Source organism: Dendrobates tinctorius, unplaced genomic scaffold (assembly GCF_039654945.1).
Source record: "Dendrobates tinctorius isolate UK_male_01 unplaced genomic scaffold, ASM3965494v1 ptg000028l, whole genome shotgun sequence".
Lineage (NCBI taxonomy): Eukaryota > Metazoa > Chordata > Amphibia > Anura > Dendrobatidae > Dendrobates > Dendrobates tinctorius.
Genome location: NW_027361696.1, coordinates 73,361,484 through 73,375,689, shown reverse-complemented (window position 1 = coordinate 73,375,689; position 14,206 = coordinate 73,361,484). Strand labels below are relative to the sequence as shown.

The 14,206-nt window shown below is 40.4% G+C and overlaps 1 protein-coding gene across 1 annotated transcript in view; it reads right to left on the bottom strand.

The window, feature by feature from the left end:
* Window positions 1-14,206, bottom strand: part of LOC141085016 (uncharacterized) — a 118,356-nt gene that overhangs the window by 1,987 nt on the left and 102,163 nt on the right. The window contains exons 122-136 of the mRNA XM_073569940.1: window positions 13,969-14,077; window positions 12,792-12,893; window positions 12,198-12,238; window positions 11,481-11,583; window positions 10,654-10,670; window positions 8,662-8,679; window positions 7,887-7,992; window positions 7,159-7,199; window positions 6,968-7,070; window positions 6,218-6,313; window positions 6,060-6,085; window positions 3,855-3,896; window positions 3,371-3,476; window positions 1,709-1,801; window positions 180-250 (exon numbers count right to left, since the gene is read on the bottom strand). Coding sequence (XP_073426041.1) covers window positions 180-250; window positions 1,709-1,801; window positions 3,371-3,476; window positions 3,855-3,896; window positions 6,060-6,085; window positions 6,218-6,313; window positions 6,968-7,070; window positions 7,159-7,199; window positions 7,887-7,992; window positions 8,662-8,679; window positions 10,654-10,670; window positions 11,481-11,583; window positions 12,198-12,238; window positions 12,792-12,893; window positions 13,969-14,077 — 1,074 coding nt within the window. The remainder of the gene's footprint in view (window positions 1-179; window positions 251-1,708; window positions 1,802-3,370; window positions 3,477-3,854; window positions 3,897-6,059; window positions 6,086-6,217; window positions 6,314-6,967; window positions 7,071-7,158; window positions 7,200-7,886; window positions 7,993-8,661; window positions 8,680-10,653; window positions 10,671-11,480; window positions 11,584-12,197; window positions 12,239-12,791; window positions 12,894-13,968; window positions 14,078-14,206) is intronic.

Sequence of the window (14,206 nt, the reverse complement as noted above, 5' to 3'; positions counted from 1 at the left end):
GGCAAAAATCGACCCTGCTGTATTGTACAGCGCCAAGACACACTATGATGTTAGTAATGGGTTGTTTAAGATAATATGGAGTATAAAGTCCCTATTTGGGGAGAGAAGATTTACAATTAAATTTCCAAGTTCTTATAATGTCGTATTGAATAAAGAGTCCATCCCATTACACTACTTACTTCGGCACTGCATTGTCCAATTGACAGAGTTACGTGGGTAGGAATAGCATAGCACTCATCCCTCTTTTTCTCTGCAAAAGAAAAATAAAGAATAAGGTGATTTTTATAAGAGTGGCAAGATATCACAACTTATTTGATATGGTTGTAGGCAGGATTTTGTCATAATCTGAGGGTCAGGACAAGACATCTGACCTTGGAGAGTACTTAGTTGACCAAAGGCTTTCTCGACTCGTAAGTAAAACAAACAGTTGAACCCCTCTATGATTCCTATATTTCAGTATAGAATATATGGATTGTGGCTGTCTTGATAAGACTTCAGTTCAAACGTGAACTGGCCTACAGGAGAAGAGATGAATCCCCCAGTAGGCCCTTTTCCAGGAGTGGAACACCTACATGATCAGTGTTTGGCACAGTACACTTGACGCAATATACTCGCATACAGCATCTTATAAAATTCATTTAACATACTACCCACTTTAATATTCTATCAAATGACAGGATGAGATATGCAAAGAAGTAGTAGCAAACTCCATAATATTCTCCATCTGGCTCTTGACTTCACAACATCAATAGTGCAGTTTCTTGCTGTGGCTTACAGTGCAAGTCTGTTTGTTTTTTTTTTTGTTTTGTTTTTCACCACCAGATTGGTATCAGTAATATATGTTCTCTGTGTGTAGCAAACTACTTAGCAGTCACCATCTTCTACTGTTCCCGATGCTGCACTGTGCTGCTTCTACACTACGTGACCAGAGCTCTGACTGGTCGGATCACTTCAGTGTTTGCTGGGTGGACCAGAATTCAGATCTTACTGTGAGTCTATGAGACTTAGAATGAGACTCTCATGGACTTACAGTAAAGGAGATGGTAACTGTTAGCAGTGATTTACGGACAGTCAGAACTGTGGTCACAAGATGGCAGAGAAGACAGTGACCGGTAAGTATTTTACGACACACGAGGAGCATATGTAACTGATGCCTATCTGGTATTGTAATAAATAAATGACAATGCAACCAAAACTTGCACTGACAAGCTCTTTCCTATCAAAGAACGCAGCTATTAATTTGTTATTATTAGTGTTTCAATCCACCGGATGGATTCCTATTATAAATGAGCAAATCGATTTGCGGGACCGCGGTGCAAAAGCCAGGATGTGGGAACTTTGAGAGCTGCTTCCTTCATTCAAGATTCCCCACCGCCTCTTCATATTTGAAGTGGCATGACACACACATGACGTTTCACCGGACCTACTAATCAGAAGAAATGCAGAAGCATTTTATCTGGCTTTCTTATAGCGACCATGAAATACTGACTTGGCCGCTGGACCTGGGTTCTGCAAGTCGATTGTCTCATCCATAGCAGCGTGGCTATTTGAACTCATCCATTAATATGCATATTAAGCGTTATTTAAAACCAAAATGGTCAAGTTTTTGAAGGATTGCGCGTGAACATTAGAAGAATCTGGAAATAATTTACCCACAAAAAATTGAATCCTCAAAAATCCCAAAGACTTTTGTTTCCTGTATACTTACCACACCTCAGCTTGGGACAGCAGTGGTTGCTCTGTTGCACCGCTACCAAGCGCTCATCACTTTCACAAGACGGTATAGTTTTGCAAGCACATTCTGTAGAGAAGTAGAAATATTTCATCAGAAACATTTACTGCACAGAATTACCCACAATACCAACCATTGGTTCCAGTGGTGGAACTTAAATCTCATCGATCCCAATGGAAAAAACCCAATGAAGCCCACAATGATTGCAAGTGTTTAAAAGTATTAGTCGTTTCATATAGGCAAAAGGGATTTTTTGGTCCCCATAGGCTCCAAGGCCTTGATGCGATTGCAACCCCTGCATCTATTGGTTCCATAGAATAGGACTTAGAAAAAAAAGATGGCAAAAAAGATGAGTACAGGACTCACTGCCAAATCACAGATAGCAGGACTTACCCTGAGTGATGCCACCTGCTATTTCCTTCCGGCATATCATATGCCCATCTTTTATTATCTTACTGCTGCACTATAGTTCATTCTCCATTCTTCTTTTCTGGAAGACTGGGAGACCACACCTCATGTTTTTAGCCCATATGTCATCACTAAGAGTTGCGCTTGCCTTTTTGCACGTAATACTACCCTACGGTGCGCCATGTTGTTCACTTCTTTCCTTAAAATCAACCAAAATCCCTAATCTTTCAATAGTAATACCCAAACTCTGAAAAAAAATCATATTTCTAGAGGGAACTCCTATGTGATAGCTTCGTCTTCATGGGGACCTCGAACCAATTTCTAAGACTATGGAATGGAAGACACTCATTCCCCTATCCCATATTTGGGCCCCAAAAGACAATTTCACAGAATGTAGCTTAATTTATCCATTAATAAATACTATTACTATCCTAATTACCATAATAAAAATCAGGTATGTCAGTGTCATTTGAGCTTTGTATTGCTGTAATATTCAGCCACTGTGCAATTTGGTCTTTGTATCTGATTCATATTAGGCCTGTTTCACACATCAGTTTTTTTAGGTAAGTCAAAATCCGCTAAAATGGCGGATAACGGATCCGTTCCTGTACTGACCACAACGTTTGCCACCGGACCGTTATTTTAACGGATCCGTCAAAGGAAGAATTTTAAAGGAGCCGCTGCCTGGGGGGAAGAGAGAGAGAGATTTTTCAGGCGCCAGAACAGAGTTTAGGGTTAAATTTGCGGCTGAGTGAAGTCTTTCGGGTATGCGCAGTGAGAAATGCGGATCCGGCCGCCGGAAAAAACGTTGCATGGTCCGTTCGGGCATGTCGGCGGACGTCAAGATTTTGGTGGATCCGCAAAAAAACGGATCCAGCGGATGGCCATCCGTCAAGATCCGCCGGTAATGCAACTCAATGGGAAAAAAAAACGGATTTTGACTGATGGACACAAACGGATGTGTGAAACAGGCCTTAGGCAAACTGGTTGCTAGGGGAATGCTCAATGGCATTGATAATACTGTGGTTGTTAAGGTTGGTAACCCTAGCAACAATAATGTCAGACAGGATTCTGCTGCTCAGTTCATAGCTGGACTAACAACAGAGAAGGAGGATCAACTTAGAAGACGTCACTTTATACAATTCCCCATGAATCCAACTTTTCAATCAATAAATGTATGGCTAATGGCTACCAAGTTTACGTACTAACTGTTGACACTGTTATACTTACCGCATGTCTGGGTTGGACAGCATGGGTCAGCTGGATTTATCTGTGTAACCAGACGCTCTTGCTCATTGCAGAGCTTCACAGGGCATTCTCTGTCCTCACACCTCTCCTGTACATTAACGTAATATGGAAAATGTCAGAATGTCCTCTTTGGGTGCTTTCACATTGCGTTGGGTGGTCCCGTCAGAGCATAAGTCTTATTCCCCCCCCCCCAAAACGGGATCTGGACGTATGCGCCAACTGGGCCATAGACTGTAATGATGAAGAAAGTGCGAATGTGCGCTCTGAGGTGCATCATTTTCAGAAGTTTTCGCCAACGGGAGAAGGACACTCAGACACAGTCTACTACGCGTGAGTGTCCTCCTCTTGTAGGGCGTAGACTTCAGAGATGTATGCCCAGACAGGGCCACCTCACTCAATGTGAAAGCATACTTACTGTTCACAGTCCCTAATAAAATATCTAAATTTCAGTGATGTTGTGACCTACCACAGGTGCTGTACTGCTGATTATTGTCGTAGGAGGTTCCGCCTAAGAAAAGACATAACACAACAGAATGACGTGTGAGGAAAACCACAGAGCACAATGAATCATGAGTGCCATCTTGTTGACAGGAAAGCAGAAATTTCATTTCTATACTCTCTTCCAAAAAGCTGAGGTAGGATGTTAAGTGATAACGACTATGGATATAATTTTACTCTTCTTGTTATTATCGGTATTTCCATCTGAATGACTCCTGACAAAAGGGAATTGGAAGCCATTTTTACATAGCTAAAAGTTTGATTAATGATATTTTGCATCTTCATTTGATTGCTTGAAGAATTACTTCTCTGCCTGGTCTGCACTGAAAATGTGAATCATCTGGGACAGACTAGTTGCTAAGGACCCAGAGGTCCTGGTTAGGGAACAGTCAGATGGCCGTATCACATGGATGACGATCACATCGCAATGCAAGGATTGGCTGGTGGCTCTCTTAACCCAGGCATAACAACATGTATTTCCATACAGCTGTCACACTCAGGTCAGGAGGGCCGGCCAGTCCATGCATTACGATGCAATCCTCCTCAGTGTTATACGGCTGTCTGACTGTGCCCTTAGGAAGGGCATCCTTATTAACCAACTTGTCAAGTGAGTAATCAAGGACAGATGAGTTGTTAACCCAGGCTGCCTGACAAATACTTTAATGAACTGCTTTTTAGATATGGCATTTATAGCAACCAACCTGTCCTTTGAGTAATCTAGTACAGACTAGTTGCTAAGGACCTGCTATTTGGCAATTGCATTACAGAACTGGTTGCTAGGCAGGGCATTCTTAGCAACCAACCTATCAGTTGATTAATCTGGGACAGGCTAGTTGCTAAGGATCAAGAACTGGTTGCTAGACAGTGCATTCTTAGCAACTAACCTGTCAGTTGATTAATCTGAGACAAAACTAGTTGCTAAGGATCCAGAACTGGTTGCTAGGCAGTACATTCTTAGCAACCAACCTGTCAGTTGAGTAATCTGGGTTAGACTAGTTTCTAAAGAACTGCTACTTAAAAACTAAATAACAAAACTGGTTGGTAGGCAGGACATCCTTAGCAACTAATCTGCCTGTTGAGTAATCTGGGAAGAACTAGTTGCTAAGGGCCTGCCAGCTGTATGACAAAAGCATTACAGAACTTGTTCTTAGTTAGGGCAGACTTAGCAACTAACCTGTCAATTTAGAAATCTGGGTCAGTGTTGTTGCTAAGGATCCAGAACTGGTTGTGAGTCAGTACATCCTTAGCAACCAATCTGTCAATTGAGTAATCTGGGTCCCTTTAGTTGCTAAGGACCTGCTACTTTAAAACAATATAAAAATGGTTGGTAGGCAGGGCTTCCTTAGCAATCAACCTGTTCATTGAATAATCTAGGAAGGACTAGTTATTAAGGGGTGACATGCGGCATGACAAAAGCATTACAGAACTAACTGTTAGGCAGTGCATCCTCAATAACTAAACTGGCATTTAAGTAATCAGGAACAGATTACTTGTTAAGGACAAAAACTGGTTGGTAGTGAGTACATCTTTAGTAATCATCAACTTGTCAATTAATTAATCTGAGCCAGACTAGTTGCTAAGAAACTGCTATTTGACAACTGCATTACAGAATTGGTTGTTAGGCAGTGCATCCATAGCAAATACCTGGACTGTACTGACTGCAGAAAATGAAAATAAAAAAGAAAAGTGTAGCGGTAGGCAAGCCATATTATCTCCTATCTCTGCAGTATATTTCTAAAAATGGATTTAGGAGGAAAGACACTTTAAGGGCACAGTCTGACAGCCATGTAACTCGGCCGGCGATCTCATCTCAATGTATGTACTGGCAACATTGATTGCCGTATAAATTGGGCTGAGATCGGAGCACAGTGCAAGGACTGGCCTACCGCCCTCCTGACCAGAGCGTGACAGCATCATGTATTTCTCTGCAGCAGTCACACTCGGGTCTGGAGAGCTGCAGGGCAGTCTGTGCAATCGTCGGCCATGTTATATGGCTGCCTGACTACGTCTTAAGGTCAGTTTTTCCTAGTTTTGTTAAATGCTGACTCTAAATAATCCAGGTGCATGGAATACTGTATATCTACAGTTACCATAGGGAATAAGTGGAGTTAGAACCTATGACAAATCTAATCTTCTAATTTCTAATTAATAATGTGTATATTGATGTACTTACTGTAGTCAGGGGAGGAGGAGGAGGCCCTGAAAAAAAGAAGGAAATTGTTGTCAGAGATCAAATGCTCGTGTGTAAAATACCACAGTACGTATGGGAATATGAGGACTTGCCTCATGCCAAATGTGTGATGGATCATAGAAGCGGTGTTTAGTACTTACCGCAAACATAGGTGGGACAACACTGGGTGTCTAGATTGATATTCGCAATCGGGGCTCCTCCATCACAATTGGGTGGTGGACTGCAAGGTTGGCACTCTGCAAGATCAATGGAGGAAACCATTTGTAAGGAAGCTATATACATCCATACTACCTCAAACCCATCTCTGGTCTGGAGCAGTGGTCCCTTATTCCCGACATGCCCTGATAGCCTTTGGCTTTCTGGGCATGTCTGAGCTATAGTTTACCAACAGACAGACCAGTTGGAGATCCTAATCTAGACTTTGTGGTATTGATCATTGAAAGGGTTGGCCACCTTTGGTGATAATTTTTAGTTTTTTTACATAAATGCGTGTGTTTGGGGATAAAAATCATTTTTGTAATTAAGTTTCCTTAAAAATATTGCACTGTTTGGCTTTTGCAAGCTTTTGGTTTCCCGGTACCTTCAGCTTTTATGTGGCCTATGGTCATAAATCATCTTGGAGCAGCTAAAAAAAAAAGACAGATAAGAGTGACAAACTCTCCCATTGGACCATCAGAAAAATGTCACTGATGGATTCTCAGCTAACTTATTTTGCAGCCAGCAATAGACAATGCAAAATAGAGGCTGTAGAAGGTAAACCGTGCAACATTTTTAAAGAAACCCAATTACAATAATGATTTTTATCCAAAAATACATGCATTTAAGTAAATAAAAAATGTCCCCAAAGGCGGATTTAATTGATAACGTGCCACCTGTATAGAAACGCTTACTGCATTCATAGTCTCGACAGCAGTGGTTCAACCAGCCGACAAAGCTTAGGGTTTCTCCTTCCTTGGTGCACTCTTTGATGGCACAAGAAACGTCAGCGCAGTCCTACAATGACAAGATTACAGCCGGTGATATTACATCGGTAAATCTTGTATAACCCGTGTCTCAGTAGGAAACTGTGGATTATGCTTACAGATGGTGTGGGGATTATTGGGTTGGGTGTTGTTTCAACTCCTGCAAAAAAAAAAAACATAAAAAAATCACTAAAAAAAATGTTATATTTTGATATATTATGCAGATCATTTGACATCATGAATTTTGGGGAATTTTACAAATCTATGGATCTGTAAACTGAATAATAAACTGGAACGTTTCATCACGGAATCAGCTACAGATGTGATCATAAAATAATAGGATATATATATATATTATTTTTGGAGAGGAGGTGCTAATCTTGGCCATAGACTGTTTCTGGTGCTGCAGTTCCACCTCATTGCTTTGACCGAGCTGCAGTACCAGACACGAGTGGCAAGTGGCACTGTTTCAAATCATATACATGGACTTTAAATGGACCATATCACCAGGTCATAAGTGGTGATTTTGGGATCTTAAATATGTGATTTTTTTTTTTTTACTTAGTGCTAATTCTTTTGGTGTTTATGAAAAGAGTGTGGCTGCATAAAAAGTCTCATATCTCTAGAGCCCGAACAGAAGTAAAACAAGATCATCAAAAACTGTTCACCTTTGGTCCTCTTTAAGGTATGAAAAGTTTAAACTACTAACTCAGGTCAAAATATGCCATTGGATGAAGCTTAGAGTTTCTAGATCATGTGTTGTATATTCTATTACAATAGTTTCTCAGTTGGGAGATACTTGTGTAATTGTTGATTGTATTAAAACTAATAAAAATGTGTTACTCACGGCATTCATAGATGGGGCAGCATGCATCATACGGGTTAGATTTCACTATGATTACACCGTTGGAACAATCGGGAGTATTTGGACATAGGAGTGGATTGCAAATTGGCTAGATGAAGAAAAACAAATGTTATAATTAACAGAGTAAGACAAACACAAAAAGGGGTATTCCCATCTCCAAGATCCTATCCCAATATGCAGTACTTGCAATAAAAATAATATTAGAAAATACCCCCAATTAGAAATGTAGTATAGTTCCTCTATGATCCTTACCCCATGTGCTGGGCATGTTGTTTACTCCATGTGCAGGGCATTTAGCTTACATATTCATGGTTATGGCCACTCACATAGTGACTCTTAGTTTTTAGAGGCCATAACCATGGATAGCTAAGTTATTGCAATGCCCTGCACATGGGGTAAGCAACATAGCTAATCAGAAGAACTATACTATATATCTAATTGGAGGTATTTGCTAATAATATTATTATTACACCTTCTACACATTGGAGATGGGAATGCCCCTGTAAAGCATTGTGTTCTTCAGGAGCACACCACTTCCTTGCTTGCCGGGGGATAGTGCACTCTTGAGGATTGTCAGTTCGGACCAGAGGCACGGTTGGACCATTGTTCTGAACAGTACTTTCTGATGCTGGATAGCTTAGAGCAGTGCAAGCTCAACAGCAAAGTATTTTCAAGTGCTGCACTACTCCTGACATATTAGACTGAACACAACTGACCTATACGAAAAAAATGTGCTGCTAAATTGAAGGAAACTTACCGGGGTGGGTGGCGGTGGCTGCAAAAGGAATAAGAGAATGTTTTGACATAAATTACAATAAGTTACTATATCAAGGTAACACATTTTACTTGTGAACTTAACCCCTTAACCTCTGGAGCTTTTTTAGGTTTTGCGCTTTCGTTTTTTGCTCCCCTTCTTCCCAGAGTCATGACTTTTTTATTTTTCAGTCAATATGGCCATGTGAGGGCTTATTTTTTGCAGGACGAGTTGTACCTTTGAAAGACACCATTGGTTTTACCATGTCGGGTACTAGAAAACAGGAAGAAAAATTCCTAGTGCGGTAAAATTGCAAAAAAAGTGCAATCCCACACTTGTTTTTTGTTTGACTTTTTTGCTAGGTTCACTAAATGCTAAAACTGAGCTGACATTATGATTCGCCAGTTTATTACGAGTTCAGAGACACCAGACATGTCTAGGTTCTTTTTTAAATAAGGCTAGTTTCATACTAGCATATGGCCGAGGTGAGGAGGGCTGCTCCTCCGGTCAGCTCCACCTCTGTCGGCATGCGTACCCTATCTTTAGCATTAGGTATGCATGGCGTACCGATGAATGCAGATGCCTCCACTTGCGTCTTTTTGATGGCGCACCAAAATGCAACATGCTGAGTTTGGCACAGGTCGCCGCACCATCAAAAAGACGCATGTGGAGGCATCTGCATTCATCGGCACGGCCTGTGTACCTAATGCTAAAGATAGGGTACGCAGGCCGCATGCCAACAGAGGCGGAGCTGACTGATGGAGGTGCGGCCAGGGGCGGAGCTTCACGGAGGAAGCCCGCAGCCCTCCACCCCTCCTCCATAAGCTAGTATGAAACTAGCCTAAGAGGTGAAAAGAAAGTTCCAAACATTGTTAAAAAAAATTGTGCCATTTTCCGAGACCCGTAGCGTCTCTATTTTTCGTGATCTCGGGTTGGGTGAGGGCTTACTTTTTGTGAGCTGAGTTATTGCATTTTAATGCAATGTCGCGATGACCAAAAAACTGTACTTCTGGCGTTTTTAATTTTTATCTCGCTACGCTGTTTAGCGATCAGGTTAACCACTTTTTTTATTGATAGATCGGGCAATTCTGAATGCGGCGATACCTAATATGTGTATGTTTGATTTTATTTTTAAGTTTTATTTTGAATGGGATGAAAGGGGGGTGATTTAAACTTTTATTTTTTTATATTTTTAAAAACATTTTCCTTTAACTTTTGGCATGCTTCAATAGTCTCCATAGGAGGCTAGAAGCTGCCACTACTCGATTGGCTCTGCTACATAGAAGTGATGACCAGATCGCCTCTATGTAGCAGATTTACTCACTTGCTTTGAGCGCCGACCACTGGGTGGTGCTTATACCAAGCTGGCACTGACATGTCATGCCAACACACCGGTGACCTGAAGTCACGTGACACGGGTCACCAGTAAACGTATTTCCAGTGCGCTTCCTGGAAGCGCTTGCTAAATGCCGCTGTCAGCGTTTGACAGCTTCATTTATCTAGTTAATATCCGCGGGTGGCTAGCTATTACACCTGTAGCTATTGCGGGCACATGTCAGCTGTTCAAAACAGCTGACATGTCCCGGGAAAGATGTGGGCTCCGGCGGTTAGCCCACATCAAAGGGAGGGAGTCTGACATCGGCGTACTATTATGCCCGAGGTCGGAAAGGGGTTAAAGTATGTTCATACTTATGAGTTTTTGGTGCGTTTTTTTAACGAGTTTTTATGGAAATTTTAGCTTTTTCCGTTGAGTGCCTCCATGTTTTGGCACAGCGTTTCGGGGCCCCAAACAAGCTAAAGATATACCAAACGGTGAGCTGGATATTTCCTTACTCAAAGCTAATAATTGTGGGAAAAACAGTTTGAGCTATTCATATTCAGTAGAAGAGGAAAAACAATAATCCATAGAATTAACCAAAAAAACATAGAATGAACATATGAAAAGAGCTATTGTAAAATAAAAAAAGGTAAAGTGACAAGGATTTGGAAACTTACGTTTGTTACCTGCGGAACTGTGAAATGATACAAAGTAAAATTAATTCATAATTATTTCCAAACTAATATTAATAAAACTCAGTTATATCTTTATGTATGGCATATGTCCTCCTATGCAATCAATGTAATTGTCCTAATTAATCTAAGGGTTTATTCACACATCAGTATTTTTTCGATATTTGTATGACAAAAGCAGGAGATTGTCTAAGACACAGAACAGGTGTTAATCTTTCACTTCCAGTTCTTCTATGTAAGTTTCACTACTGGTTTTGGCATTCAAACACTGACCAAATACTGACATGTAAGCCTAAGATGAAACAAAATTGAGGCATTTTCTGCTTCTACTCACACTATGTGTCTTCTGGGTTACAGTCTAAAAATACATTCCATTTGTTCCTTAATTTTTGCCTAGAGTTTAGTTAAAGAACAAAAAGTTCACACACAACAAAAAGTTGTACAATCAGACTACACAAGATTTGTTTGTAGTCTGTAACCATGGAGACACGCAAGTCTGTGATGGAACTCTATGCAGAAGAGTTGGAAATATTTGTATTATTTATTTAAGATGCAAAGAGGCAAGGTAAAATGTTTCCAAACATAGCCAAAACATTTGGTGCTGCCTACTCTACAATTTGCAAGTTTTGTTTGGTAAACTGTTTGAACCTCGTGATTTTGAGAAATTAATTTTATTTCTACTTCGTACTAGTGCAGTTTATTAATATCAGACATGTTTGACAGAATGTGGCTTGATAAAATAGAATCTATGAACGAGGCTTACAAGCAACTAACCGGAGAAACAAAAATTGTCTGAACAGAATGCCACTTACCACACTCGTAGTTCGGGCAGCATGGGTCAATTCTTGTAACTTCAACCAAGGTATCAGATGGCCCACAAGTTGGGACAAAGCATGTAACCCCTTGGCATGGTGGCTGCAATGCAAGGAGATACAGATATTGAGTTTATGTCTGATCCTTATTATCCTGCATGTATTATCGACATCATGGTTGGAAGATTACAAGAAACAAGGCAAAGAAGAAGACCAGCAACCCAATGGCTTGATACAATCAAGATAATGGCAGAGAAGACCCTGGTGGACCTATCTAGGCTTGCACAAGATTGATCTTCCTACAGATCGTTCATCCATGAAGTCGCCATGGTTCAAGATCGAGCAGAAGGCCGTTAAATAAAATTAATAAATTATTATTATTACACTTGTATTGGAAACTTTGTGAAAAGGTTGCAATAACACAGTAATTTAGAAGGAATAGTGCCCTACGGTCAATATCACTTTCCCTATTATGGAAGAAATTTTGTCCGGAATTGCTTAGAAAATAATGTCTTAACGTAGGGTTATTATTAGATGCAACAGATCAGCCTTGGAAATTCAAGTTCTGTCAAGCTTTTTTTGTCACCCATCAGTAGAACGTTTTGCTGTTTTATGACAGTTTGTGTCCAATTTGCTGAATTCAAGATCCCAAGTGACAATTCTTAATTTCGTCGGAGAACACACTAATGCCTTTGTTACTGATGAAGATGGTCGTACCTCTGGAGTTGTTGTAGGCACCGGAGTTGTGGTCTCCACAACTGTTGACAAAACACAAGATTACTTATTTCAATTATTGTGTATTTTATTAGTTCTTTGTTGTCTCTTAAGGAAGTTAATTTGGATTTTTTTGGCTATTGGGCTAAGAATTTTCCAGCAGGTTCACCCTTGTGACAATCGTTCCTGCTCAGTTGGCCAATCTCCCGCTTCATTTGACTTAAAGTTCACAGACCAGTTCTTTCTCTTCTGGTCTGCTGTACCAATGGACTGTCACTGCTGACATCATGCTGATTGTCAGCTGGCTCCCAGCAGTCAATCAGCTTGACATCAGTTTTGACGCCTTGTAGACAAAGCAGAGTGGAAGAGAAGATGCTGCTCTACTGACAAGATATCACGGGAAGTAGAGGCGTTGCCGCCAGGAGCGAATAGAGATCGTTCTGAACCACAACAAATCGTTGCAGGCCAGAACAAGCAGGTATGTAGTTCTTATCCCAGTAGCCAAAAACAAGGTACCGGATAAACCCATTAAGTGGAAACAACTATAATACAATAATATGAAAGGTGGAGCCGCTAACGTTTGCTATGGTCACTTACCACATTCATATTCTGGGCAACAGTACTCGTCTGGGTCTTGAGTTCTGAGTGGGGGTGAGCCGTTTGCACATGTTGGAGGTGGATTACATGATTCTCTGCACTCTGTAATAAAAAAGTTTAAACTTTTTTTTATAGATTGAGATTCCTAAGCTATAAGATTTAAGAATGTATTTGCCTCAAAACCAAATTATTATTTAAAATGAAAGCAAGTAAAGATATCATCAATTGTTATTGCTATCCGTCTAACTCTATGGAGTTCTATGGTGAGCAGTGTGAAAAAAAGCCAAGACACTTATTGAAAAGATGCAGTAATTCAGATAATGAATGATATTAAATTATATTAAATGAATCTGTCAGCAGGATTTCACCTCCCAAACTATTTATATGTGCATGTAGCTCTTACAAAGACAAGTCCTGCAATACCTTTACATGGCCAGTCCATTCCTCTATCATTGAGAAATCAGCATTTGAATTGATATGCAAATGAGGCTGAAGAGCTATGGTAGATCTGAAGCCTCTGACACCCAGCTCTATTCCCTGCACTTAGAGCTGCCTTCTCCTCCTGCTTCACTGACAGCCTTTATGCTGTGTTGTTTCAGGCAAAGGCGTAGTCAGTCAAGCAGGAGGAGGCAGTGTTTAGTGGGGAATAGACCTGGAGTGACATAGGCTTCAGATCCACCATAACCACTAATTCAAATGCTGATTTTTCATTAAGAGAGGAACAGATTGACCATATAAAGGTGTTATTAAATTAACTATTGAATGTTTTGTTGCAATTATGTATTTACTTGTTTGTGAGCCTGGGGCTCACTGTTTTATGTTACTGCCTTCCATGCATATAAAGGCATTTTCTGATGTCCTCAGAGGAAGGAACTGATGTAATATACACAGAGCAGAAAAAATAGTAAACTGTGATTGCTTTGAGATGGCATATAATTGAAACCAGCTATTTGCTGAGACCAGATGAGCCCCTGTACAGCTGCACATGAGACATGTCTCCCACCCTTGAGCAACACTGAGAATCAAATCATGGTATTGGTGTCCATTGAAATCAATTGTCCATTTGTTTAATTCCAATACATGAAAGATGTACCAGAGAGCAATGAGTACTTGATGAAGGATCCCTAACTTTTAACTCAGAATACCAAATTTTCTACTACACAGTATATATACTTACCACAGCTGATCTGAGGACAGCATGCATCTATCCAGCCATTGAATGAGACAGTAGCGCCCACCTTGGTACATTCTACAGGCTCACAAAGTCTATTGTTACATGGATTCTCCTGCAATACATTGTGGACAATATCAGATTAACATAGATGTATTAAAAAAAATCAAATTTAAGTAATGTTGTACTTGCATATATAGACTAAAACCCTTTTACTAGATGGCACCTCTAATCTGGACAGGAT